The following is a 26,468-nucleotide window of genomic DNA, read 5'->3' as shown; positions in this document are numbered from 1 at the left end:
AAAAGAAAAAAAAATAGGGAGAGAGAGAGAGGGGGGGGGGGGGAGATTGTCTCATTAGCGAAACAATAGCAAGAGACTGCTATTTGTTGTTTCTTACACTGCTACTTCTTTGATAATGATCAACAAGAACCAAATAATAGACTGTGTATGATTGAAGTTGTTCTGAATGAGAGTTAAGCGAAAATTTTGCAAACACCTCTTTAGTACATTACATTCTGCACAGAAATTAGACTCATCTTGGATTTAAAAATCTAGTCAGTTGCATTGCTTCATTTCTGATTGTGTCACTATTCAGCATAAGAATAATATGAATATAAACATGACACGATACATATATTCTTCCGCATTTGCTGTTATCTCACTCTAGTTTTGTACTTTATTAGGCAGAGAGGATTTAAATGAGATAACAGCAAACACGAAAGAATACATGGCGTAATGCTTACATTCGTATTATTCTTATGGTGAAGAGAATACTGCATGTGATTCGCGATACATAAATGTTCCTATTAGCAACCATCTCTAGTCACACGTAGGAAAATATTCAGACAGTAGAGTTGGCCATATTGACATACATCCCAAACAGTCTTGCCAGTCATATTTTCATAGCAGATTTTTAGTGATGACTTCAAATGCAGAGTGTAGTGTTGTTGTCTTGAGTCCATAGACTGGTTTGATGCAGCTCTCCAAGCTTTTCTATTCTGTGCAATGCAGAGTAGCAACACTAATAAAATAAGAATGAAAATAACTTACTAAGAATGAAAATAACTTACTAAAAATTACCAAAAACTTACTAAAAATTAAATGCTGAAATTTACAATAAAATTGTATTAGGGTTGTAATATATCTTATGCAAAGTGTTTAAAATATCATTCATGATTCTGAATCACTATCACTCGATTCTTTGTTGCTCATTTCTTCATACAGAGCATTGTCCTCTATACCATCTAGTGCATTGGATATTGAACATTGTTTAAATGCCTGTTGCACAGTCCGATTTGGAACACACTTCCCTGCATCACAAATCCATTGACACACTTGCGACAATCTTGCGCGCTTCACATGTCCTGTTGGTATCAGTTGTCAGTCACGTTTCAAAAGCCAGTCTGTGTACATGCATTGTAGCTTGTCCTTAAATGGTTTATTCAAACAGACGTCAAGTGGTTGAAGAAATGACATCATCCCGTCTGGAATTACTGCCAAGTCCGTTTTGCTTTCCTCTAATTTTCATTTTACTGCAGGTGTTGTATGGCCTGCGTACGCAACTAATACCAATGGACTGCATAAACCGAGCATTGCGCCAGGACACGATTCCCCACACACCTAATCCATTCCAGCACCATGTCCGAAAACCATCCAGTTTCGTTTGCTCGTAAAATTACATTTTTTGGAAACACTTCCGAATTTGATAGTCTTTCGCTTGAAAACTATGAATGGGCGTAATTTATGTCCATCTGCTGTGCAAGCAAGCCTGACAGACATCCGCTGTTTTTTCACCCCCTGATGTAAGAACACTTATGTCTTTCTTTCCATTGGCGTCATCTGTATAATTTGATGGCATGTCAAAATATATGAGAGTTTGGTCAGCATTTCCTACCTGACCAAGAAGGTAGTGCGTTTCTGTGAACCGCCTAATTATGAAGTGCTGAAATTCCACAAGTTTTTCCTTCATAATTTTTCAGTAGTTTCTGTGTAACTGAAGTTCACCTCTCAAGTGAAAAACCCCAGCGCTTCATAAACAGATCAACCCAGCTGCGGCTAGCCTTAAAATTTTCGATATTTTGCTCTCTAGCAATTCCAGGTGCCTCACTTTTTAAAATTTCGGTGCTCACAGGCAGGAATTTCTGACGCTGTTCCTTAACTATTTCGTTTAAAATCACTTCTAGTGCATGATATCGGCCACACTTTGGCCCACTAAATGCTTTCCTGTTACTTGGACATTCAAATAATTTGTCTCTCTGCAGTCGCCATGCCTGACGTTGCTCTCATCAATCCCATATCGCAGACCTGCAGCACGATTAGAACTTTGTTCTGCAAAAGAAATAATTCCCTCTTGAATTTGGCACTATAATGAAAGCACTTCATTATGGTTCACCAACACCAACAAGCACTTCACAAAATTCCACGAAGCAATAGGTGCCGCTACATGAAATCTTAATGAGCCCCAGCATATCAACTCAAGCAATAATCCTGAAGCCTTGTGCATTGTTGGTATTTTTGTGTAAAGAAATTTATTTTTGTTGCTACAAATATTTGAAAGGCTGGTACATTAGAAGATGAACAATACAGAATTTCTATTTACTTCATTGGATAGTGTATGAAAATGCAGTGGTCGAAACTCAGGGCGGAGAAAAAAAAAGCCCGTCTTCTACCTTTTTTTAAAAATTTATTTACTTATGCAGACATTTTGGCGCCAGTATTTACCTTTGTGCCTGCAAAGCGTGCCTGTGCAGCACTACATATATTCAACGGCAGAAGTTAGTTGTGGTGGCACCTACCAACATTTTTCAGAACTACCGCTTAATTTGCACTCGGTTCTAAGCCACAGGCGGTTTTTTGGATTACAAAAACCGGAAAAAAAGTGTGGCTTAGATTCGAGTAAATACGGTAGACACGGATCTCTCTTGGCTGACAATCAGCATGTAAAAAAATTGCTACCAAAAGTACATGAAATTGCACTTACAATTAACAATGTCAATTTAAAGTCATCCACAGGAACTATCAATCATTATTACTAACAAAAATATCAATACCAAATCTTATGAAGTTATAAGTTCGAATTATTAAAATGTTCACAAGCATGTTTTGTGGAAGAGAGTTTTTGACACACAATCGAGAAAGAAAACTAAACGTCGAAATATGTAGCCACTATTTGAATGCTTCTTAAAATGACCATACACTGATTTAAAAAATGTTTTTGCATATAAAAATGAAGTAATGAATATTATTTTAAAATATCCTGGTTTCCCACAGAAATTTAAGGTGTTTCCAGGTTTTTTCGCTTCTCTTTTCAAATTCAAAGCTTTTTCCCTGTTTTCAAGGATTTGTGGCCACCCTGGTTAGCTTTACCGATGAAGAGTTAGTCAATATGCACCTAGTGTATGGGTTCACTGAATGCAATGGAAGAGCAGCACCATGATGCTACGCTGAGGTGTTCCTGAAGCTACAGCAACTGTATAACAGTACTTCTGCATCTGTCCGTGGGTTATCACGTAGATGTAGTCACTGTTTTATGCTGTGCCTTTTTGTTATTGCACATTATGTGCCTTTTTGCTTTTGAGAATGTATTTTCATAGACAGAAAGGTGATGGGGGTTTAAACTAACTAAAGTGTAATTACATATTACTCTGTATCACGTCATCTGAGACCAAGAGTTTCTTATAACCAAATGATCAGAAAATATGTCTGAACAACGTTCAAAATGTTTGTGTAAGAATGTGGAATATCTATTAGGACAAAGTGCAAGTGGGAAGGAAATTAGACATAAGATGAAGTCTGGAAGAGGATGTTCGAGGAACTGTTCTTATAACCAAACAACAGCAGTAAAAAAATTCAATAATGTTATCACTTTTCTTCAAGAATTTATTTTTATCACACTAAATGTATATACTGCATGTCCCTTTTAAGAGTATTAGGTGCAGTTTCTCTGGTGTTTTGACAGGTACTTGCAGATTTTGTTTTTTCAATATGTAGCGGGAGTCAGCCCAAGCAAATACTGCTCACGACATCTGTCATGCGACACCCAGTGTCAAAAAAAAGGTCATGGCTTTTTCCTGTTACAAAAAAAAAAAGTTTTAAAAAACAGCAGTTTACATGCCCATTTGATAGAGTGGTCCCAGACTAGCCCAGTGTGGTATCTGTTTTATGGATATTTAACGATAGGGATGGTGAAACATTCAGTTGCTGCTGACTTACTGGTTATTTTTCATGTTTTACTGTCCCTCTTAATACATACTGATGAAATCCATATTGCACTAGACTAATCTGGGACTGCTCCAGCAAACGGGCATCTAGAATTCTGCTTCAAAAATAATTTTGTTTGTAACAGAAAACAAATTGATGCTTTCTGGTGACACTGGGTATCATATGAAAGACATGATGAGCAGCATCATGTTTGGGCTGACCCTGCAAATATCCGTCGAAACATCAGAGAAAATGTGCCCAGTGACACTCTGTCCTGTAAGAGGTGTCCCTCCTGTCTCTAAAGTTTTTCCTGTTGTTTGTGCCAATGACACACAATAGTTTATTCATATTTTATGTCTACTTCACTTATCTGTTAAAATCTACGTTTCCAGAGAGATATCCATTTTATTTAATTACCTGCAAAAAGGCTGCCGATGCCTTCACCAGAGGAACCTTTTTCCACTCCTCTTTGTCAAACCATCCTTCCAGTGTTTTCAAGTAATGAAGCATATACTGTAATGGAACCAAAGGCAGGAGGTAAATTTATTAGTAAAACAGACTTAATATTGTATTGGACCTCAAAACTCTACACAGCAATAACACACAGTTCTGTACATTTATGATGCAAAAATACTCTGCTTAAATACAATGAACATTAGACAATTGTTTCTTGTTCATACTAAAACCAAAAGGGTTTAAAAACAATAACAAAATGAGTACAATAATGATAAAGACAACTGACAGAAAAGAGGGCATAACCATGAGCTCAATTCATATGTGGAAAAACTTACAGACACCATAAGGAAAAGAAGTATTTTGTTCTTGTAGAAAAGTCACAAAACTGAATATGGACTTATATGAGCTAGAGATCCATGAAATGTGGCCCTTTCAAGAAGAAACTTTGACTAAAGTTTCCAAGCAAAACCTGAGGAGAAGACTGGCAAGTTGTGAATCACAGAAACGAAGGAAAATGATTGACATACAAAGTACAGGGATACTTGAAAAAAGTAGAAATCATGTGGTCCTTAGCTGCTTGAAACAAAAAAAATAAAAACTGATGATGTGATGAGCTGTCCTTATATCAGAAAAAAAATACCTGTGACGATAACAATTCATTTCATAGACTAAGGGAAAAAAGCAAAGTGGTACGAATTAAGATATTTGTTGTCAGACATGAAGCTAACTGCTTCAAAGTAAAACCATACTTTGCAGCTTCAACTCTGTCTACATCAGGACTGTGCATCAGTTCTATGTTTTAATTAATGTGCTTCATCGTAAAACATATACTGTATTCCTCTGTTATCCATTAATTTACATGTTGTGTTGTGTAAAACCCACAATGGAGAGGCTTTAGGGATCTGGAACAAGTCAAACTATTCGTCAACAGGCAGGAGCAACCATAGCTGTCTACTTCTCATAAATATACCAAGAACAAATTATGAAATTATGACTAGCACAAATCTGTTGAGACTGATAATTATTGAAAATATATGTAAAATAGGTGGAGGGGTGAGGATAGGGGGTGTTGCACTCTGCTGAGATTGTTAGAGAAGGCAATTTTTCAAGAAAAGCCTCCAATGTTTTATGAAAGCAAGGACATGCCTACAGACAGGAGATAGAACTAGAAGAGACGGGAAACATGAAACTAAAAGAATAGACATACAGTAAGCATAAAAAGATGAGGGACAAAAGTAAATAAGCATAAAAAGATGAGGGACAAAAGTAAATATGACTGAGGAAAGATACAACCAAATAACTAAATAAGAAACAGAAAAGTATGAAATCCTTATTTAAAATCAATAAAGAGTGAATAATTGTCTATCAATAAAAAACAGAGAGATGAAATGAAGCAAAAATAAAAAAAGAATGCATCAGCATAACCTCTGAAAGTAGCAGAATGTGGTGGCAATAGCAGAAGACTTTGAGAAATTCAGGCTGAAAAGAATATATAATCACAAGATGAGGAAAAGTACCACGTAGGACAAGTGTAGAAATAAGTATAATTGGAAACATTATCAAAGAGACTTATTGGGAAGTATGTTGGAACACATGCAATATTATGTGATAATACAACCAAACATTTACCTAACCTGTGACATTTGGAATGAAAGAGACTCAACTACACAATACAAATTACGGAGGCCGTTGGCTGTGGCATGAATGTGGAAAAACCATCCAAAACACCAATCATTTAAAAAACTCACAAAAAATTGAACTGAAAAATAAGAAAGCAAGAGAGCAGAGACTCAAGGAGAGTTGGTTTGAGAAGCAACATATATTGCTAAGTCACCAAGCAACTCAAAGTTTCGTGGGAATGTGTATCTCCCCAAGGAAAGTTGTACTATGACTGTTCTTTCATTGCATTGTGGTTCTGAGTTGATAATAAAGTCAAAATATCTTATACATGAGTATTGTAATTGGCCTACACAACTGGAGACACCGAGATGAAAACACTTCGTGAACAGAAAGTACAGTTGTGTTTTGCATTATTTTTCAATAGCCGTGGAAGATGCAGCAAAACTGTTACAATTGGTGAGGAGAGCTGACAGTTATAGCAGAAGCCTGAATTTCTCAAAGTTTCTATGTTGTTGTGTTATGACAGCTCAGGTGCGGCATATTTACCAGCTCGAACAGTATCTTCAATGCCATGCACGCATCCACGCATTGTGTGCTGCACACCAGCCATCTCAGTGTAATTCGTGCTGCGACTGCAGTTGAGAGCACCACTGTTTTTGTCTGTGCAACCTGAGATTTGGTTCGCAATTTTAGAATGTATTTTTGCCCAACAGACAATCACAGAGGATCAGGAACAGATGTTATCCTGCAGCTCCACACCCACAGACCTACTAGGCATTCACGACTGCTGATCACGCATTGCACCAAGTTACCAAAACTAAAGCTTAAGCAGGTGCTGTAGCATGATCGGATAGATGACAGTGCCCCACTGGAATTCTGGAAATACTAACGGGCTACAGTGGAAGTTACAGTGTTCTCTGAAGAGTTGGTACTCTACACTGGCACCAGCAACTGCCTCCACAGGTGCAGCTAAACCTTATCATACGAGTGGCAGTCCTCTGATAAATTGTTGCAGGTAGCTGATCGTCCACACCACATGTTAGACTTAGCAGTTGTAGTGGCTGTAGCGCCAGCAGATACTGATGCCACATTTTAAGGTCAGGCTTCAGAATCATCAGAAGGACAAACACATTGTCATATGATAGTTTCATTTCAGCGAATAAGGAGGAGGACTTACAAACCACACTGGAGAAGACGGCTGACCAATTGCAGGTGATGGAGCATCGGATAGGTTCAGACAGACAGATGCAGGCACAATGTTTTACTAACCCACCAGCTCAGGACCGCACAAGAACAAGATGCTGCATCAACCACCTGTTGGTATCACATCGACCATGTGTTTGTATAATAGACAGTTCGGGCTACAGGCTACAATGTACGAGAACCTGTTTAATTACCCAAATGGCTAAAGCAGTACGCTGTAGGTGCTAAGGACCTCTTCTTCTCCAAGTGACACTGATGGTGCGTGAAATACAAGACACCAGCAGTTCCCAGACCAAGGTGCAATATTAACATACTTCAGTTCAACAGAAATGCATAGGAACATTGCAGTGCTTGCACACTGCCTAAGACAATCTGTGTTAGTATCTCTGGAGGACAATGGTTTGGGAGTCAGCACTCTACTGACATCGTATGCACCAGATATGGCAGTGCCGGAGTCACTGCAGCTGTTAGCCTCCAATAATACTACCACCAGGACGCTGGGTCACAAGGAGATGGTAACTGACATCAGTTTTGATGCTCCTTTAAAATGGATGTTTGCTGACATTTTCCGACCTATATTAGGAAAAGATTCCCTTGCACATTTTGCGCTATCGGTGCAGATGGTAGGGTACATCATGTCATAAATAAACATCAACAGCCTGTTCCGCAAGTATCAATGTTACCACACAGTATAAGGACAAGATGTTACACTACAGACATATGATCCCAGGGCCACTAGTTGCAAGGTGCATCAACCGAACTGCTCCAGATAAAATGCTCTAAATTGAAAGATTTTGGAGGGATGTTGCATTCCATTTTCATATGGCATTCGGACAGCACCTTGATGTCCCCATTATAATTAGTCAGGAAGAAAGATGGTACATGGTGTCTTTGCAGGGATTACAAGGGACTAAGTGCTAGGACTGTTCCAGAAAATATCCTATTCCATGTATTCAAGAATTCACAATGCTTTGGCTGGTACAGCAGTTTTTACTGTCCTGGATTGTCGAGAGATCTATAAACAGATTCCTTTAGCACCTATGGATGTTTCTAAGTGAGAAGCAACAGTGTGGTGAAGAGGTGGCATCACACACTGAAAGCAGCCCTCTTGCCAGCCACAAAGGTGGATCAAAGCACTCTTTCTGGTACTGTTAGGGTTATGGACAGCTCAAAAGGCCGATACTGGCACCTCAGTGGCTGAGATGGTATACTGAGAGCCATTGAGGAAGAAAGCAGAGTTTCTCATTTCTACATTGCTGCCAGACCAAACACGGTTACCCTTATGGGTACAGAGGATTCAGGATCATGTGGCCAAGATTTGACAATCACTGCCTGTACATTACAGTTTGCACTCTTTTCTTGCACAAGGTACCAACAGATTGTTCGCACATAACGTTGTCCACCGATTCTGCATGAACACCTCTTCAGCCCATGTATATGGGTCCCAACTAGGCTTTGCCATAAAGTGAACACACATTTGAGATTCAGCAAAGTCGGATGAACAGCGAAGTATAAGTGGAAAGACTGAAACCAGTGTGGTAACTGCCTCCAGCTTCAGACGAAAAGGTGAGCAACAAGGCAGTGGTGACGGGGCATGGGGCCGATGCTCCCACAAGCGTGCACCCAGTAGATGAACCTATTCCTGGGCAACCCACACCAGCATTGCTGGCAACCATTCCATTCACCAAGTCATTGCAGCTGCCGAAGATGGTTCACACCACAGCTGGCAGAGCTGCCAAATTTAAGTACCTCTATATTCTCAGTGCTCTGCACTTTAGCAGGAGAGCTGAGTGGGAGGAGTAGGTATCTTCCAAAGTGAAATGCAACAGATACTCTTTTGAATGTGTGAACGGTAAACATTAACTGTTCTTTGGTTAACATTATTGGAAAACTGCCCAAAAATTGCAGAAAAATTCTGAGGTACTTGCCTCTGCTATCTGAATGAATTAGAAATGTTGGGATTATGTTTCCACACCTAAAGTTATCTCCATAATGGAGAAAATATTGAGTTCAACCAAACACTTCCTATGGAGCTCTGTAAAGTGAGGTTGTTCAGGGATTCACCCTTGGAAACAACTGGTTCTGCATTTTCAAGAAAGCTGGGAATTTAATTTTAAACCTTAACTTCAAACAGCATTAATTGTGGAAATTATTTTTCATTAAGTCTAGCAACTGTACAATGTAGGCTGAACTGAATTTCAGTTTAAATGTTAATTAATTAAACAAAATGTTTGTATCACAATAAGAGAGGATTTAATATACCTGAAGTCAACAAATTTCTATACTTGATGTTATGCCGATGCCTTGGTTAAGTTTGATTAAGCCATGTGACGAAATTTTATTTGGTGTTGAACCGATTTTAGTTTACTATCTAACCTCTGCACTACATGTGGCAATAGACTCAATGATACAATCTACCAACAGGATGCTTTTTGAATTACAGAACATAATAAAGCCAGTAAAAGTTGGACAAAGAACTAATGCTCTCATAAACTGAGATATTGAACACCTTTTACTCTACTTGCCACAGTATGCACCACCCAGTGTTATATATTGTTTGGAAATGTTGTCCAATTTTAATTTATATCTCCATATTTCATTGTGAATATGATTATTGCCATGTTGTTTACATTTTGTGTATGACTTACACAGGTTGGGTATTGCTGCCTATTTACTGGATTCCCTGGATAATTCCCTACTAATCATAATAGTCATTCTAAAAAGAATAAATTTTGGAAATGCAGCTAACATTCTTCCTTCATATTCTCCCTGTTCCACAACTGGGTGTCACATCATAATACAAAATAGTGTAAAATCGAAATAGCTCAAACAAAAATAATCACAGCATGACTATAGTGGTTCTTCAACAAGACACCTAGATGGCAAAATCAAGTTGATTACTTCACAACACACACATACACAAATATTTTTAACTACAAATTGAACAAATTACCCCTCTTAGTTCATGGTTGAATATCTACTAAATGTTCATAAGACCATTTTTAGCTTTACATCACTCAATACAAAGCCATACTAATTCATATTTTAGTTTGTTCTTTTATCAACAGACCTTGTGAGGGTGTGTTACAGTGACCTCGAACTTCAGCATTCTCATGATCAACAATTCTGCTTGAACTATGGCATCACGCATGTTCCAGTACTCATCTCCAAGCTCCAAAGGTGCTGAACCTCTATGCAGAGTATTATGCGTCACATTAATAACATCTCTTATCTTCAGGGGATCATCTTTCACTTTTCCAGCAAGGTATAATGTTGTTGCAGCAATTAACTGAAACATAACAAAGCAAAAATATGTGCTATATGAAAATGGTATCAAATAAACACTAAAGAGTAAATCAATTGCCGATAGCTGTCATCTTCAGGTGAGTAGTTGCCTCTTCTTATTTTTGTTTACTGTTTTCAACCTGGTATTTTCTTTATTGTACTAGAGACTCAACAGTGATAGTGTGGATAGGTTAGTCATTACACAAGATAACAATGTATATGATTATAGTCAGATAATTAGGAACAGATGCACCAGGCACCCCCCTCTTCAAAGATGTGCAAACAATGAGCTGCTTGTGTGCCAGAGTATCATTGGTATATAGTGTGTACCTCTTTTCAGGTAATACAATTGCTGCCAGAGTAAACAGTCACTGTCAACAATGTGTGGATGCTACTGACTGCCTTCGGCTGGTTGAAACTGTAACATGGGATGAACAGGCCACAGTTTAGCAGATTACTTATTGGTTACATGCTGAACTGTAACATAATGAGTAACAATATTATTAAAAACTACGTCCTCATTTTAGGATGCGCAAGTCATGTATCTCATAAATACATGCGCTAGGCACATGCCAAGGACATTATCACAAGTATTAGGACACCAACAAAGAATGCAAAGCACGACAGGTAATCAGGACTGGCACATTGAAAACATTTGTCCACTTATGGTATCCTACTGGAGATTGTATAGACAGCAAGAAAATATGCCATCTCATCATGTCTGGATTGTACATAGGGGTTGTACAAACGCATTATATAAATGAAAATAGACGCCCAGCACGTCGATGTTACTAAGTATCTGGAAAGCAGTCAACATGAATGTGTGTGCAGCTGATCCTGTTCTCAAAATTGTGTGGTGCTGTTGAGTGGCTAACAATCTACAAGACTGCATAATATATTTGATGCCTTTCAGAATCCACATCCTAGACGAATCACCGCCCTCTTCAGTGTGATTGGACATGTTATTAGAGACGCAGTAATAATTCAAGTGTCCATTACTGCATTTTGTGAACTTCAACATTATCATGGCCTTGTTCCAATACCTTAATTACAAAAAAATTGTTGGGGGGAAAAATCAGCCAAACAGTGATTACCTCTAGTCCTAGGTTTTCATATTTCCAAAAATATCTTCTTCAGGAGAAGTTAGTCTCTGTCTCTGGCATGGTGTATGCTTAAGTTATGCAAATATTTTACCATTCGACTCCTGCTTTAGTTTTATGTCGACAAGAGCCCTCACCAGTGGGTGAATACATTTATGCATTTATTCTGACATGCACTGAATGTAATCTGACTGCTGTATTAAGCCATAGCACCTGATGTTTCTGGTTTTTATATCAATTTTATGTATCACAAGAGCGACTCAGCTTCAGCTAATGTAATTTACGACCATGTGATGTAACAAGGCCCACTCCTTCAGAAGAAGATATTTTTAGACTTATAGAAACCTAGCTCAAGGGCTAATAAACCTTTGTTTTGCAACTGGTTGGCTGATTTTTCCAACCTCTTCAGATTTATACAGTTGCTGATTCACAGTTATGTTTAAGATATTTAATTACAATATGTGCAGCAGGGACAGACAATTTGTAAAAGTATGTGACACACACGAAAGGAGAGCAATGTGATTCTACAAGGGTAATCCAAGAGATAACATATAGCTCATTACTGCTGATCTGACAGACTCCCTTTGTCATACGACTGCCAGTCGAAACAAGTCGTTACTGTGCATTCTCTGATGGTTTAAAACCAAACTGCCTTATACGAAGTCCTGCTGACTGTGAGACAAGGGGTGTTATTCAATTTTTGAGTGCTGGAAAGCTGTAACTTGCAGAAATTTACAGTCAGCTAGAGCAATGACAATGATGCAAAGAAGAGTGAGAAATTTCTGTGAAGTGATCAACAAAGGATGAACAAATGTGTATGACAAAACTCTACTCAGATGTATGTCGGTCATTACAGACCATGTGAGGGTAGTAAACATTTTAGAAGTGATACTTAAGTTTGAGTGGAGTGACTGAATGGCTTAAAGGACTGGCGGCAGCAGACTACTAGACAGAGAATCTAAAGATCATGGTGGGACGAGAAAAGACTAACAATGAAGGTGATTACATGGCCATAAATAAATCTTCAATTTTGTGAATGAGGCAGTTTCAAATAAAATATAATGCTTGAATTAATTAAACCCAAATAGTCGTTACACAATGGATTACCTTCATATGTTAACAAAATGGAGAGTGCTGAACCCCTTCTCTGTGATGTGTTAAGATATATTATGCCCGACTGACAACTGAACCACATCTTTCGTCTGGGCTTTGATTATCTATCATCATACTCCGGAATGAGGGACACACCCTACTCAAGATCCTCCCCACATCTCAAAGTGATGTTCCATCGGCCAACCAACCTACACAACATCCTAGTCCATCCTGTCGGTCCCAATCCTGACCCCTTGTAACAGGTATCATATCCCTGTGGAACAGCCATGTGCAAGACCTCCGCAAATGCACTTGCCTGTCCTTTCCTCTTCCCTATCCTCTCCATTTTCCGCTCCCCTCCCCCCCCTTCCGTCCACATCCCACCTCCCAACACTGTGCCTAGCTGTGTCATCAGGTTGTGACCTAGTCCCTGCACGTCTTCTACCACCCTTCCCACGGACCCCCACCCACCCAGCCCAGTACCCTGCTATCCCTCCCTCTTTTCCACTCCACTCCAGATTGTCATTTACATGGCAATCTTATTATGAACAGAACATCCAGCAGTAGTGGCCATGTGTGCATGAGGTGTGCTTGTTTGTGTGAATGTGTACCTCTTCACTTTGCTGAAGAATGCTTTGGCCAAAAGCTAGAATGTTTAATGGTCTTTTTGTTGTATCTGTCTGCAACTCAATAGGTAATCATTATAGGAACTGGCAGTCTGTTCCTTTCTTAATATTGTTGATACAATCTGTAAATTAACATAATAAAAATTTAGGGGAGTGGGCAAAAATAAAAAGAACAGAGTGGAAACTCACATAACAATCATATCCGCTACTGTCAGTCTCTTTGAAAAATCTGTGGAATAAAACAGCTGCAGTTGCTATGGTCAATGGCTGTGCTTCCAGCTTCACACCTGAAACAAATAAAACAATTCTGAAACAAAATACAAATTTCAGCCCCAAAAAAGTATCACAACTTCATAACTTGCTAGCTCTTAATGAACCACTAATATTTTCAACCAACATGTACTACTATTCACAAAGTTTACTTCCACAAAAATTGTGTCTCTAGACATCACAATCAGAGGGACAACTATGAAAATACTGATCTGGCAAACAGCTAACATGTTTTTGTATTCATAGTCCATGAACCTCAATGTAAAAATACTCAACACATTCAGCCCTTCACATGTTTCATCAGCACCTCTCAACTACGCATGTATCCAATTTTGAAGAACAAAAGTTTGCTTTCATCTGCTGGTTTTTGCATTTTCATTGCTGCTACTAATGAGCTGACTATTTTTTAACATGTCTGAGTTTCATACTGGACTACTGTTTTCCATGCAAAAACTGATACAGTATTCAAATATTTGCACAGAAAAATACATTTTTGTATCAACAAAACGACTGATTTATGTAACTGAGCTAGCATCTTTTCATAAAAATGAAAAAGTAAATGCATGTGTGACTCTGAGAAGTAACAAACTTTATCTTACAACTGAAACCAATTGCAAGCATGCAAAATTCTTTCAACAAAAACTTTAAAATCTGTTCACACACACACACACACACACACAGATTAATATATATTTTAAAAACAAAGATTCCAAGACTTACCAAGCGGGAAAGCGCCGGCAGACAGGCACAATGAACAAAACACACAAACACACACACACACACACACACAGAATTACTAGCTTTCGCAACCGATGGTTGCTTCTTCAGGAAAGAGGGAAGGAGAGGAAAAGACGAAAGGATGTGGGTTTTAAGGGAGAGGGTAAGGAGTCATTCCAATCCCGGGAGCGGAAAGACTTACCTTAGGGGGAAAAAAGGATAGGTATATACTCGCGCGCACGCGCACACACACACACACACACACACACACACACACACACACACACACACACACACACACACACACACACACACCCATCCATACATATACAGTCACAAGCAGACATATTTAAAGGCAAAGAGTATGGGCAGAGATGTAAATCAAGGCGGAAGTGTGGAGGCAAAGATGATGTTGAATGACAGGTGAGGTATGAGTGGCTGCAACTTAAAAATTAGCGGAGGTTGAGGCCTGGTGGATAACGAGAAGAGAGGATATATTGAAGGGCAAGTTCCCATCTCCGGAGTTCGGATAGGTTGGTGTTGGTGGGAAGTATCCAGATAACTCGGACGGTGTAACACTGTGCCAAGATGTGCTGGCCATGCACCAAGGCATGTTTACCCACAGGGTGATCCTCATTACCAACAAAAACTGTCTGCCTGTGTCCATTCATGCGAATGGACAGTTTGTTGCTGGTCATTCCCACATAGAAAGCGTCACAGTGTAGGCAGGTAAGTTGGTAAATCACGTGGGTGCTTTCACACGTGGCTCTGCCTTTGATCGTGTACACCTTCCGGGTTACAGGACTGGAGTAGGTGGTGGTGGGAGCATGAAACGACATTTTGTTAAGAAGAATATTTATTTTGCAGTGTACAGGTGGTAACCTAAATATTTTTAATAAAATAGTTAGTTCAACAAATGTATCCCACGCGACGTAATTTAGAGAATTGTAGTAACAGATAGTTGTCTGACACTACGTATTTTAAAGCACACAACCACATACAGCAGAAGGTATATCAAATCTCCCTTCTAACATTTAGATATTAACACAGTTGACTTTGCAGCACATAAGACATCTATTTTTGAAGAATGAACAGCTTATTTCTCTTTTTTAGCTCATGTACATCTGGAAGGACACACTAAGGTGAAATAGTTTTCCTAAGCCCTTTGTGATAGGCTCCATTCTAGCCAACGTCATATTTCCATAGACATTCATAGGTGAACCTGCATCTAGGTCTTCAGTTGGTTCAAGCGAAAACAAAGCTTTATTCTCATTGTGCAGGCCTACCTTACAATGGACAACTATGCAGCCTGGTCCGAGACGCATGCTTGCCAGTGCTTACACAGCAAATGCCGTTTCCAGCCACCATGCTCTCAATTTTAGGGCATCTCTCTCTCTCTCTCTCTCTCTCTACTGAGTTCAACATTGACATTATGAATGCTATATCACTCCAACTGTCTTCTCAAGAGACCTTAGATGTAATTAGTAAAGGGGGGGGGGGGAGAGGGGGAGGGGGAGAGAGGGAGGGGGAGAGAGAGAGAGAGAGAGAGAGAGAGAGAGAGAGAGAGAGAGAGAGAGAGAGAGAATGAACCTAATGTATAGCAGAACCAGGAGGAGAGTAGGCAGACATAAGTAATAACCAAGGTCACCGAGGAACAGCAAGAGGGGGGGGGGGGGGGGGGGGCGGGGGGGAGAGGAGTGTGGGAAGGGAATGCAACCTTGGCACGAAGAAAGGGCTGCAACAGCTTGGAGCCCTGAGCACACCATGCACGAATTCACAGAATTCTCAAAGAGGTTAGAGCCCTCCTCAAAGTCGCAAAGTTTGCTCTGGGGAGTGATTTGATTAGTAATTCCCATAATCTTTATCTATTTGCCAAGTTACCCACTCTTTGTAGTTTTGAGGGCAGTGGGGATGTTTTCAATTGATACAGTAAGGCATCCACAAAAATTTTTGCAGTTTTCGTTAACCTAAGTGAACAAGGCAGTGTCTACAGGTTAGCCAAGGAACAGTGTTATTCAGCTATTGCACCCATTGGTTTCTGGTTGTTTTTGGTCTACATCAGTGCAGCCATGATTGATGGAAGACGTTTTGGTGAATTTCAGCTTACAGTTTGTAGATATTTTATACCTGCTCACATAGAGCAAGAGTCTATTCATATTCACTACATGTGAGTTTGAAGTGAATAAGAACACTCAGCTGAGTATGTTAAGAATATTAAATGTAGTGTCCATGCATTTTGAACTCCCCACAGGAATTGATATTATTAAATGCACTTGAGGGGCCTTTGCCAAGTGATACATCACGAGTGTTGGGGAGGCCCACCTCCTAGCAGGAGCTGGAAGAAATGGCCAGACAGGTGAAGAATGTTAGACACCTCAATGAGCAATGAGAAACTGACATCAATAAGCAAGAGATATGCACACCATTGGGTAACGCAGCTAATAACAGTTTCTCATTTCAGATCCGGTAGTATCAGCCATCTTAGGTGTGACTGTAAAGAAGTTCATAGGTACCCTGGAGACAATTCCTGTGGCAGGTTGGTTGAGGATTAAAGGGACCAAACTGCATTGGTCATCGGTCCCTTGTTTCATAAACACACAGAGCACAGTGAAACCATCCATTTGTCATTCGAAGCACAAGATAAAAATTCCAGGGGAAGAAAATCCCCACGGTCAATAATAAAGAAACATGGAAAATGGAGCACAGCAACAAAAACAACATAGAGCAGAAAGGCAGAAAGAATTAAAACTGTACAGCAGAGGATCATGGCTGGCTGATCACGAAAATAATAGGATGAGCCAGCCACTCTGCAACACGTTAAAACCTCCACCTAAAAGATGGATGGAGTCGAATTACAACACAAAACTAATTAAAAATACAGCTCAAAAGAGGTCGATGTAATAAAATTAAATGGAGCTATAAAAGCCGCTTACGCGAATAAAACGTAAAACCCAATCTGCCATAGAGACATTGTCACCTAAAAGAGAGGATAAATCATCCTGGAGATTAAAAGCACACCTGAGAGCAGTTAAAAGAGGATATTCCAACAACAGATGCGCCACTGTCATGGTCGCACCACAGCGACATTGAGGGGGGTCCTCTCGACACAGCAGATGAACATGCGTCAGCCAAGAGTGACCAATGCGGAGCCTACACAGAACAACAGAGTCCCTGCGAGAGGCCCGCATAGAGGAACCCCACACAGTCGTGGTCTCCTTTACTTGCCGCAGCTTATTAGGTGCAGACAGAGTGCGCCATTCGTCTCCCCACATCCCAAAGACTCGAAGGTGCAAAATCTTTTGGAGATCAATTGCCGGTAGGCTGATCTCCAGCATCTGTTTGCGGGTTGCCTCTTTGGCCAACTCGTCGGCAAGTTCGTTTCCCGCGATTCCAGCGTGGCCCGGGGTTCATATGAACACCACTGAACGACCACGCTGTTCAAGAGTGTGTATGGACCCCTGGATGGCACCAGCAATGGGATGGCGTGGGTAGCACTGGTCAAGAGCCTGCAGACTACTGAGTGAGTCACGGCAAATGACGAATGACTCTCCAGTGCTGGTACGAATATGCTCAAGGGCACGAAAAATGGCTGTCAGTTCTCCAGTGTAAACACTGCAGCCTTCCGGCAAGGAGCGCTGGTTGACATAGTCCGCATGAGCGTAAGTGTATCCCACACGGCCATCAACCATCGAGCCATCGGTATAGATAACCTCCGAGTCATGGAATGCGCCGAGGAGAGCAAGGAAATGGCGGCGCAAGACTGCAGGAGGAACCGAATCCTTAGGCCATCGGGAAAGTTCCAGCCGAAGCTGCGGCCGACGAATACACCAAAGTGGCGTATGTGGGCGGACCTGGTAAGCAGATGGAAGAGGCAAACACTCGAGTTCACGAAGGAGCGACCAAACACGGATCCCAATTGTATGGCCTGATTGTGGCCGCTGGTGTGGGATATGGACTGCCGCATTAGCGAAAAGGAGACGGTAGTTAGGGTGACGGGGCAAACAACGGACGTGGGCAGCATAGTTCGCTAACAGTTGTTGATGCCGAATACGAAGCGGAGGAACCCCAGCCTCAGCAAGGAGGCTATGAACACGGCTGGTGCGGAATGCTCCTGTCGCCTGTCGAGCCCCACAATGGTTAACGGAGTCCAGCAGTTGCAATGCTGAGGGCGACGCTGAGCCATACGCCACACTCCCATAATCGAGTCGGGACAGCATGAGGGCTTTGTAGAGCTGCAGCAGCGTATTACGATCTGCACCCCAAGTTGTGTTGCTGAGGCAGCGGAGGGCATTCAGATGCTGCCAGCACTGACGCTTGAGCTGACGAATATGTGGAAGCCATGTAAGCCGGGCATCGAACAGCAATCCCAGAAACGGTAAGTGTCAACAACCCTGAGCATGGCACCCTGAAGATAGAGCTCAGGATGGGGATGGGCAGTTCGACGCCAACAAAAGTGCACGACACAAGTCTTCGCAGCAGAAAATTGAAACCCATGGGCTAGGGCCCATGCCTGCGCCTTGCGTATGGCTCCCTGCAACCTACGTTCTGCAACACCAATGGTGGAGGAGCTGAAAAAGATGCGGAAATCGTCAGCATATAACGTGGGTGAGACAGACGACCCTACTGCTGCTGCAAGGCCATTAATGGCCACAAGGAAAAGGGGCACGCTCAATACAGAGCCCTGTGGAACGCCGTTCTCCTGGATATGAAGTGAACTATGGGATGTGCCGATTAAAACGCGAATGTCCGAACAGATAAAAAATTCTGAATAAAAATGGGGATAGAGCCCCAGAGACCCCACCCGTGCAACGTGGCGAGAATATGGTGCCGCCACGTCATATCATATGCTCTGGAGAGGTCGAAAAAGATGGAGACGAGGTGTTGGCGCCTGGAAAAAGCAGTGTGGATTGCAGACTCCAGGAAGACCAAAGTATCAGCGGTGGAACGGCCCTGATGGAAGCCGCTCTGGCACGGAGCCAGAAGACCCCGAGACTCGAGCAGCCAACACAGCCATCGACTCACCAGACGTTCCAGGAGCTTGCACAGAGTATTTGTCAAGCTGATGGGCCGATAGCTATCCACATTAAGCGGGTCCTTACCAGGCTTCAGCACCGGAATGATGGTACTTTCTTGCCACTGCGACGGAAAGACACCATCGCCCCATATGCAGTTGAAGATGGCAAGAACACATCGCTGACAGTCCTGGGACAAGTGTTTGAGCATCTGATTGTGGACACCGTCTGGCCCAGAGGCGGTATCGGGGCACTGTGCCAGGGCGCTCTGGAGTTCCCACAAACTAAACAGGGTGTTGTACGCCTCAGGGAGGCAAGAAGCAAAACAAAGCCGTTTGCATTCCTCCCGGCATTTTAGCGTGCGAAACGCGGGCGGGTAATTCCCTGATGCAGAGGACCGAACATAGTACTGCGCGAAATGCTCGGCAACTGCATGGGCATCGGTGGATAGCGCCCCGTTGATGGTAAGCCCTGGGACACCTGTTGAGTGCTGCAATCCAAAGATGCGACGAATCTTCATCCACACCAGGGAGGGTGAGGTAGGGGAGCCAATGGTGGAAACGTACCTCTTCCAGCACTCCTGTTTCTGCCTCTGGATGAGCCGCCGTGCCTGAGCACGTAGACGTTTGAAGAAAATGAGGTTCTCCAAAGACGGGTGCCGCTTATGTCGCTGAAGGGCCCGCCGACGGTCTTTAATGGCTTCAGCGACCTCCGGGGACCACCAAGGCACTGACTTTCACCGGGGGCACCCTAACGAAAGAGGAATGGTGCGTTCCGCAGCGGAAACAATAGCTGCAGTCAGTGTCTCAACAGCCACATCGATGGTACCGTGGGGGAGAGAGTCAACAGTGGCAGCAGAGGAGAACGTTTCCCAGTTTGCCTTGCTAAATGCCCATCTAGGCAAACGGGCATGGGAGCGATGCTGGGGTAGTGAAAGGAAGATGGGAAAATGGTCACTACCACAGAAGTCGTCATGGACTCTTCAGTGGACCGATGGTACAAGCCCTGGGCTGCACAACGACAGATCTATGGCCGAGAACGTGCCATGCGCCACACTGAAATGTGTGGCGGTGTCAGTGTTTAAGAGACAGAGGTCGAGTTGGGATATGAGATTCTCGACATCTCTGCCTCGACCAGTAATCTTCGTTCCACCCCACAGGGGATTTTGAGTGTTAAAATCCCCCAGGAGAAGAAAAGGCGTGGGAAGTTGGGTAACAAGTGCAGCCAATTCGGTCAGGGAGACTGTACCACCTGGAGGGAGATAGACACTGCAGACGGTTATGTCCTGAGTAGTCCTTACTCTGACAGCCACAGCTTCCAATGATGTTTGAAGGGGCACAGGAGCACTATATACAGAGGTAAGGACATACACGCAGGCTCCACCTGACACACAATTGTAAGTGCTACGGTTGCAGTAATAACCCCTGTATCCACGAAGGACGGGGGTCCGCATTGCCAGGAACCAGGTTTCCTGGACGACAATGCACAAAGCAGGTGTCGTGCTTAGAAGCTGACGCAACTCAGGTAGATGGCTAAAATAACCGCCACAATTCCACTGGAGGATTTTACAAAGCGTGTCCTGTAGGGGCATGCAGGCACGGAAAAGGCAAATTACTTCGCAGGGTCACATGCTGCCATCGACTGAGTGACGGACGTCGTTACGGCCATAGTTTCTGAGGAGATGGCGAGATCGAGGTCATCAGGGGACGCAAAGAGCTCGACCTCTTTCTCAGAGGCTGAGCTGACAGGAAGCGGTGGTGCAGGAACCACTGGGTCCTTATCCTTCTTAGAGAGCTTCCTCTTCTCTCTCTTATCTTTTGGAGGAGGGTTTGCATGCTGGGAGGGCTTTCCTGATGCATCATCAGGAACAGACGAAGAGCGGGAAGCCCTTCGACCAGCAGCTGGTGCCTTCTTCAGCCACTGGCTAGTGTCTTGTGAGACACTGGGGAAGTCCTTGGGAGGGACTCCCCCAAGGGATCCCTTCCGAACAAGTGAGGCCGGAGGAGGGCTGTGTCCCCGGACGAGCAGCCGGAGAGGGCTGCCCCCCGGCTGAGAGGTGGGGACTGACGTCCCCGGCTGTTCGGGGCGCACTGCTCCCAAACTGAGTGTTTTGGGAGCAGTGGAAGAGAGAGTGGCCTGTCCCAGCTGTGGGGCAGGCGTTACTTGATTTCTCTGTGGGCCAACGGAGAAGGGAGTCGTTGCAGGAGCTGGTGGCGGCAGTGTGACTGTAGCATCACTCCTCAACATAGGTGTGGGGTTGAGTCGATCTAGCTTCTTCTTTGCCTCTTGATAAGTTAAACGGTCCAGGGTCTTAATTTCTTGTATCTTCCACTCTCTTTGGTAGAGTGCACAGTCTGGCGAGCAGGGAGAATGATGCTCCCCACAGTTAACACAGGTGGGAGGCGGCTGGCAGTGCACCTGGAGGACATGTGTCCAAATTTCCAGCACTGGAAGCATCGCATAGGGGGCGGGACATAGGGCTTGACATCGCACCGGTAGATCATGACCTTGACCTTCTCAGGTAAGCAGTCACCCTCAAAGGCCAGGATGAAGGCACCGGTAGCGACCCTATTAACCTTGGGCCCCCTAAAGACACGACGAACAAAGTGCACACCTCGTCGTGCCAGGTTCTCCCGTAGCTCATCATCAGACTGGAGCAGAAGATCTTTATGAAAAATAATCCCCTGGACCAAATTTAAAGACTTATGAGGACTGACGGTAACGGGGATGTCACCGAGCTTCTCACAGGCGAGTAATGCCCAGGACTGCGCAGATGAAGCTGCTTGTATCAGAATGGCCCCGCTCCTCATTTTGGAAAGAGACACCACCTCCCCAAACTTATCTTCGAGATTGTGCACGAAGAAAAGAGGCTTAGTTCCCAAAAACGAATCACCATCAGTTCTGCTGCACACAAGGTATCGCGGTGAATACGACTCCTGTCGGTCCGCAACCCTACGTTCCTCCCATGGTGTGGCTAGGGAAGGGAACGATTTCGGGCTATATGTCACAGCGTTAAATTCCACCTTACCACGCTTAGAGACATTGGCAGTTGGGCGACCACCAGAGTGAGATTTCACCCGCTTAATTGTGGGGCATCCACCCCGATGCCACCCACTCCGACCAGGGGCTCTCCCCACGGGCACCACCCAGCCACAGCAAAGGCCACCTGGCAGGATGGCCGTTGCCGGGAGTCCCACTGCTCCAGAGAGACGGGCATCTACTCCTTGGCTTACGTGGGAAGGTATCAGCTCAGGCATCGGCAGTACGATCCCTGTGTTGTCAGGGGGCTACAACCTAGAGGGTACATGACGACCCCACTACAACAGGCTGGCTACCGTGCTGGATTTTAGGTGCCATGGGTAGTCCATAGTGATCGTGGGTGCAGATGGTGACGCACTAATGATGCAACTTAGACACTCCATTGGGGGTGTATGCCCAAAATAAGGGATGGAAGGTATAGTTACGACACCAAGACGATAAAGAGTGCCAAGGTCTTAGGGCACAGAGGACTGATGGTGCACCATGTAAGGTGTCCTTCCCCAAAAGGTTTGTACTTCTGTTGAATTTGGAAAAATGGAGGTCAAACCCCAATGGGGACCATCACATTAAAGGCCAAAACAGTTGAGACTCCTTTTAGTCGCCTCTTACGACAGGCAGGAATACTGCGGGCCTATTCTTACCCCAGACCTGCAGGGGGACCTGTGGCAGGAGTCCCAGTAAGGTGCCATATATGTCAGAAATGCTCTCTGGGACTAGTTTTGCTGGCTAATGGGTTCAGCAGGCTGAAGAACAGTGGCAGGGCAGAACATTACTGTCGGCAGCTAGGTGAGGTGGGTAAACACGGGAGTATTGTCTGTCAACACCAAATGGAGTAGTTTAGCCTTAGCAGTTTTGAGAAAATATTTACTGTTTTCAGTGAATGGTTCTACCAGATTCTTCAGTTTTCAGTTAACCTTAATCCAAAATCTTAAATCTAATTAATGTGTAGTAGCAGATGTGACTTTTCAAAACAAATGCCATATGTAACATTTTTAGGCTTTGGATTACACATAATCAAACCTTTAAAAAAGCATGTTGAAAATGGAAAACAATTAATAAAATTAATACTGTTTTCTTATTTTTTGCAGTGATCTTAACACCAAGAATTTAAGACATTTCACCTTATTTACACCTAATTATGCTGAAATCAGGCAGACTATTGCATTAATTCTGAAAGTAATTTGTCCATTTTATTGTTGTTGTGGTCTTCAACGAAAACTGGTTTGATGAAGCCCTCCATGTTTGTCTAAGGAGTTACTTAGTACCTGCCTAATTACTGCAACTTGACTGAACTTGTTTCCTGTAGTCAAACTTTAACTATTCCTTGAGGAAATACAATATGTCTATCAAACATATTCTTTTTAGTCATGCAGTACCATAGATTTCTATTTCCCAGATTCGATTCAGTACCTGTCCGTTACTTATCCGAGATATCCATCTCACCTTCAATATCACATTTCGAAAGCTTCTATCCACTTCTTATCAATTCTGTTTATTGTCCACAATTCACTTTCCTATTAGACTACACAGCAGGCAAATTAATTCAGAAAAGAAACTGTAAAACTTAAATTTACACACAATGTTATATATCTGTTCTTTCAGAAAAGCTTTTCTCTATCTTATGACATTTCTTGTAGAGATTATGGTGAACTTTGAAGATAACACTAACATTATAATACCTGCTCCTCAGTTCTCCTGTTAAACCATCTTTACCTAACAACTTCCAGGCTTTCTAAACCACTAATATTATTTACTTTATTTCTCAGTCCTCAACAGCTCTGCTTCTACTTTAGGCACATTACACAGCTCTCAAAATGATTTCTTCTGCCATTTCTCCGTAAGAGCAGTAAGTGAAATATTCAAGTTGTTTTTAATTTTGTCCAGTTGGCTACACTTACAAACAGACAGAAAATATTCATGTTTCCACAGAAATCCTAGTCCAGAGATTTTGAAACAATTCCTTCTATCTTAGCAAACGAGCAGAAGCATATTCAAGAGAGACGACGGGGAAATTGGCAAACTATATCTCTATAAAGAGAGAGAGCAATTGGGTACAGACAAGAAATGCAAAAACAGAACATGACCACCACAAAGGGAGAAAAGTACTACTCACCACATTCAAAAATAAATCTAACTGTAATGAAAGTGCCCTCTGACTGCCTATAGTCTACCACAGGTAGTGGTTTCATCTTATCCCTCTGCATCTGCATTACATCGATTACATCCTTCATCTTATGTTTCACACCGCCACCACCAAGCTGGAAAAAAAATTAACAACTTATGAAACTCTCACAATACAAAATGATACTTTAACTAACTTTTTTACCTATAACTCCTGTAAGAAAATAGTTTTACAATTCACCATCCCCACAGACATTATTTACAAATGACACGATATAAAACACATCAAACGGTACAGTGGAAGAAACTCCCAACAGCATTATACAAGAAACTAATACTGTATGGGAGCCAACAGTATTATACAAGAAACTAATACTGTATGGGAGGAAAAAATAATCTCTGTTGTTACCTTTTTTTATTGAAAATGTGAGAAATTACAGAGTTGCAACTTCTGCACAAAGATAAACGTGACATCATGATCGCAAATAGATCTGCATCTGAACCTATAATTGTTTTTGTGGAGTATTGTGGGTCAGATCCAGTAAAGTATTTTTAGTCTTGTGGTGATCGCTGAACAAAGAATGGCAGGGAAATAAATTGAACAATTTCACTGCTGATAATGCTTGAAGGTCATGTGCAAGAGTTTCCACTTGCAGTAACACAGAAGAGGAAATACAGAAGTTCAAATACATGCAAAACTAACTCTAAACAGTGAAAAATATCAATTTTTGACAATATAAAGTAATTTGATGGATAAAACAATCTAATAATGAAGCAGTGACAGGAGACCACACATATAAAAAAGGTTTCATGTATGCAAGCTTTTGGAGACTGTGGATCCTTCTGGCAGAAGGGTCGAAGGGGTAGGGAGAGGTGTGAAACGGGGTAGAGTTCAGAGAACAGGGTAGAGTTCAGAAAACTCACCCAGAATGCCGAGTTGTCGTCATCCTGCCCGGTAAGTCTCCCCTGACCAGGGGTTCTGGGTGACTTTTCTGAACTCTATCTCTTTTCCTTAACCTCTCCATTCATTTTCCTTCACCGCTCTTCCTTCCCCTTCAATCCTTCTGCCAGGAGGAGGAGCCACTGGCACCGAAAGCCTGCATACATAAACGCTTTTTTTGAATGTGTGTTCTCCTGCCGCCACTTGGTGAATAGATTTTTTGTCTATCCAATTAGTTATAACTCTAAACTGTGACCCATTAAAAAGTCACAAAGTACCTTCACCACATCAGGCCAATAATTTGATGATACTCATACTTACAATGTGGGTCATTTAGTGCCCTCAGAAGGTTACACATATTACAGACAACGTCAGTCTCATTTATTAAGAGTCAGAAATATTGTTGGGTATGAAATACATGCAGGCAACCACCTATTTCTTTGCTGTAAATGCTTGCACACTGAATGTCTACGCCATCGCATGATGATCTGACTTTAATGTCGTGTCACCGAAAATGAACAAATAACTAGCAACCTGTCAGTAGCCCTCTTTAGCAAACTGACAGCAGTCACCATGAAACTCAATACAAAAGCAATCAAAAAGGTGTACAAGCCACCACTTTGCTCACTGATTTTTTTCATCAACATTCCAATAGCCAATATCTAAGATGTTGATTTTCTGCAGCATATCCATTGATTACTACCACTTATGCCAATAGAACATATTATCCAATAACCTATCATCTTTACTGACTTACAACTGTGAAAGCAATTTTAGGTACAATGTGATGATATTCGCAAATCACACCAGCTACTTTACATAGAACTACTTACAGTTCTTGCACAGCAATGCAAAACATTTAATGCCAATCTGACAGTTAATAAATTAATCACAATTTCAGTTGGTACAATAAAAGCAGTTTTATCACCATCGAGTGTACAACACACATTTGGAGCATATGACATTTTATACATGGAAGTTTGATTTTTTAAAGAATCGGGTGAGAGGATTTAGTGGTATGTATGGCAATCAGGGCCTTCGTAGCATTTGGGTAATAAACTGAGTCAGGGTGTGGCAAGTATCCCCG

The 26,468-nt window shown here is 42.3% G+C and overlaps 1 protein-coding gene across 2 annotated transcripts in view; it reads right to left on the bottom strand.

Moving 5' to 3' along the window:
• Window positions 1-26,468, bottom strand: part of LOC126273079 (cyclin-Q) — a 53,540-nt gene that overhangs the window by 15,419 nt on the left and 11,653 nt on the right. Inside the window, exons 1-5 of one of the 2 annotated variants that reach the window (XM_049976489.1) lie at window positions 25,366-25,533; window positions 24,434-24,578; window positions 13,472-13,569; window positions 10,250-10,468; window positions 4,318-4,413 (exon numbers count right to left, since the gene is read on the bottom strand). In XM_049976489.1, coding sequence (XP_049832446.1) covers window positions 4,318-4,413; window positions 10,250-10,468; window positions 13,472-13,569; window positions 24,434-24,551 — 531 coding nt within the window. In that variant the 5' untranslated portion in view covers window positions 24,552-24,578; window positions 25,366-25,533. Of the gene's footprint in view, window positions 1-4,317; window positions 4,414-10,249; window positions 10,469-13,471; window positions 13,570-24,433; window positions 24,579-25,365; window positions 25,534-26,468 lie in introns of those variants that run through there. The other variant, XM_049976490.1, reaches the window with a different exon arrangement.

This window comes from Schistocerca gregaria, chromosome 5, assembly GCF_023897955.1.
Source record: "Schistocerca gregaria isolate iqSchGreg1 chromosome 5, iqSchGreg1.2, whole genome shotgun sequence".
Taxonomy (NCBI): domain Eukaryota; kingdom Metazoa; phylum Arthropoda; class Insecta; order Orthoptera; family Acrididae; genus Schistocerca; species Schistocerca gregaria.
Note: the sequence above shows the minus strand (reverse complement) of the source record. Positions and strands in the feature narration are given on the sequence as shown.